General features: G+C 53.2%; 1 protein-coding gene across 1 annotated transcript; it reads left to right on the top strand.

Moving 5' to 3' along the window:
- The first annotated feature begins 286 nt into the window (after positions 1–286).
- On the top strand, positions 287–1,564 carry LOC119362662. Its single transcript, XM_037627903.1, has one exon. It carries the CDS (start codon positions 564–566, stop codon positions 1,248–1,250), a length of 687 nt encoding a protein of 228 aa, XP_037483800.1. The 5' UTR covers positions 287–563; the 3' UTR covers positions 1,251–1,564.
- The last annotated feature ends 303 nt before the right edge of the window (positions 1,565–1,867 follow it).

Raw genomic sequence — 1,867 nt, 5'->3', positions numbered from 1 at the left:
TTTATTTTATAGAGTATGTTCTAATTTTTATAAAAATGTTAACTATTCTTCAATAGGTGTTACATTTTTAATGAAATATTAAAGTTTTATTAAAAAAAAGGAAATTTCCACGTTCAACATTTATTAAAATTGGATATAAAATGGGGCAAAAAATGAACCTTCAAGCAGGTTCTACCACTTTTATCGCCCGGTGCAACGCACGGACATTTGTACTAGTCTTTCCCTACTAATAAAGCACGGAGTGCTTCTGGTCGTACGTCGTCGTCACTTTTGCAAAAAAGTCCCCCAGTTTCTGAGAAATTAACCCGCAGTCCAGAAACAAGTGAGAAAAAACGATTCGATTGAGGCCGACGCGAAGTGGAGACAGAGCCGAGGATAGCGCTCAGCCAGAGAGAGAGAGAGAGAGAGAGAGAGAGTACAGAGATGGATGAGCTTGCGCCACTGGACGCAGCACCACCACAACCGAGCCAGCCACATCTCGCCAGAGGCAGACGCCGAGCACCACTGCCCCGACAGCCTCCCGCGCCTCCGCCACAGGCCCGCCTTGCAGGCCACTTGTGGCCATGGACCAGGTCTTCGGCGCCGAGTACGTCTTCCTCCACGTCCGTCGCTCCAACCGCGCCGGCTTGAACCTCTACACCTCCACCCTCGGCTACCAGATCCACGACATCGAGGCCAAGTACTATGCTGACGGCGAGGACGCCTACGACATGCGCAAGATGCTGCGTCAGCCCGTGCCCAAGAAGCACCACCGCCACCACGCCGGCCGCGGCTGCTGCTCCCACGAATCCCCTACTGCCGCGGCCGCCGGCTCGTCCCCGACTTCCCCTTCGCCGGAGAAGAAGGCCGACGAACGCGAAGTCTCCAATCACCGCTGCCAGATCTGGCGAGCAACCGAGCCACCACTGCAAACCGACCATGTAGCCCCCGTCGGCCACCCACCCACCAGAGAGGGGCTCCGCCACCACGGCATGGGGATGCTGCTCCCCGCCACCGCGCGCTGGGCCCTCCGCCGCAGGCCCGACCGTGGCAAGTGGGCCGCAGCTGGACGAGGCGCTTACCCTCCTTGCAGTCAACGCGAGCCGCGAGCAGAGGAAGCAGCGAGGATGAGCAGTGCGGGGTCGGCCGGACTTGGAAGGGAAGCATGCCTGGCGCAGGTGGCGAGGCTGTGGACGTCCAAATCGGGACGGATCCGAGGCTGTTGGTCGGGGGCGAGGCTGCTGGACGTCCGGAGCATGGGCAGCGGCTGAGCAGGAGGCTAGATCGAACGACGATGGAGGAGCTCCAAAATCTGATGGTTCCTCACCGACAGAAGGGGTTGCTTCCCTGGATAGAGAAGAAAAGAAGGTAGAGCATCGGGTGGATGGAGAAGAAGAGGAGGAAGCATGGCGTGTTCTGGATAAGGGGGCACGTAGTGGGAAGTGGGCGGTGGCTTGTTGTCGCTAGATGATGTGCTGGACCCGAAGCTGCTGGATGCTATGTATGCACCAATTTACAATTTTTTTTGGATGAACATCCATTATAATTACTTCCTCATTAAAGAAATATAAACATTCTTATATTTTTTTAGGGGGTACTTTCTACTGGATTCATAATTTAATATTCATGCCTACCACATCTTACAGATACAGATCATATATAACAATATTTCTTGTGGCATAGTTTAAAAATGAGTGGAATATTGAAAAGAGATAAGATTTCGTAAGGGAGAAGATATCTGGGGCTCACCGATACTTGCTCATTATCAAGATATTCCTCGACTTTGGATGTCACTGATGTCTTGGTAAGATAGGGAGGAGAGAGAGGGAGGGATGAAGAGCAGAGAGAGTGCAACAACGGTGCATCTTGCTCGCGTCCTGGTTCGCCT

The sequence above is a fragment of the Triticum dicoccoides genome, chromosome 2B, assembly GCF_002162155.2.
Source record: "Triticum dicoccoides isolate Atlit2015 ecotype Zavitan chromosome 2B, WEW_v2.0, whole genome shotgun sequence".
In the NCBI taxonomy this organism is placed as follows: domain Eukaryota; kingdom Viridiplantae; phylum Streptophyta; class Magnoliopsida; order Poales; family Poaceae; genus Triticum; species Triticum dicoccoides.
This window is presented reverse-complemented; position numbering and strand designations above follow the sequence as displayed.

What these genes read in the sequence shown, in the direction of transcription:
- LOC119362662 (XM_037627903.1), top strand. Translation starts at nt 564, where the DNA reads ATGGACCAGGTCTTCGGCGCCGAGTACGTCTTCCTCCACGTCCGTCGC.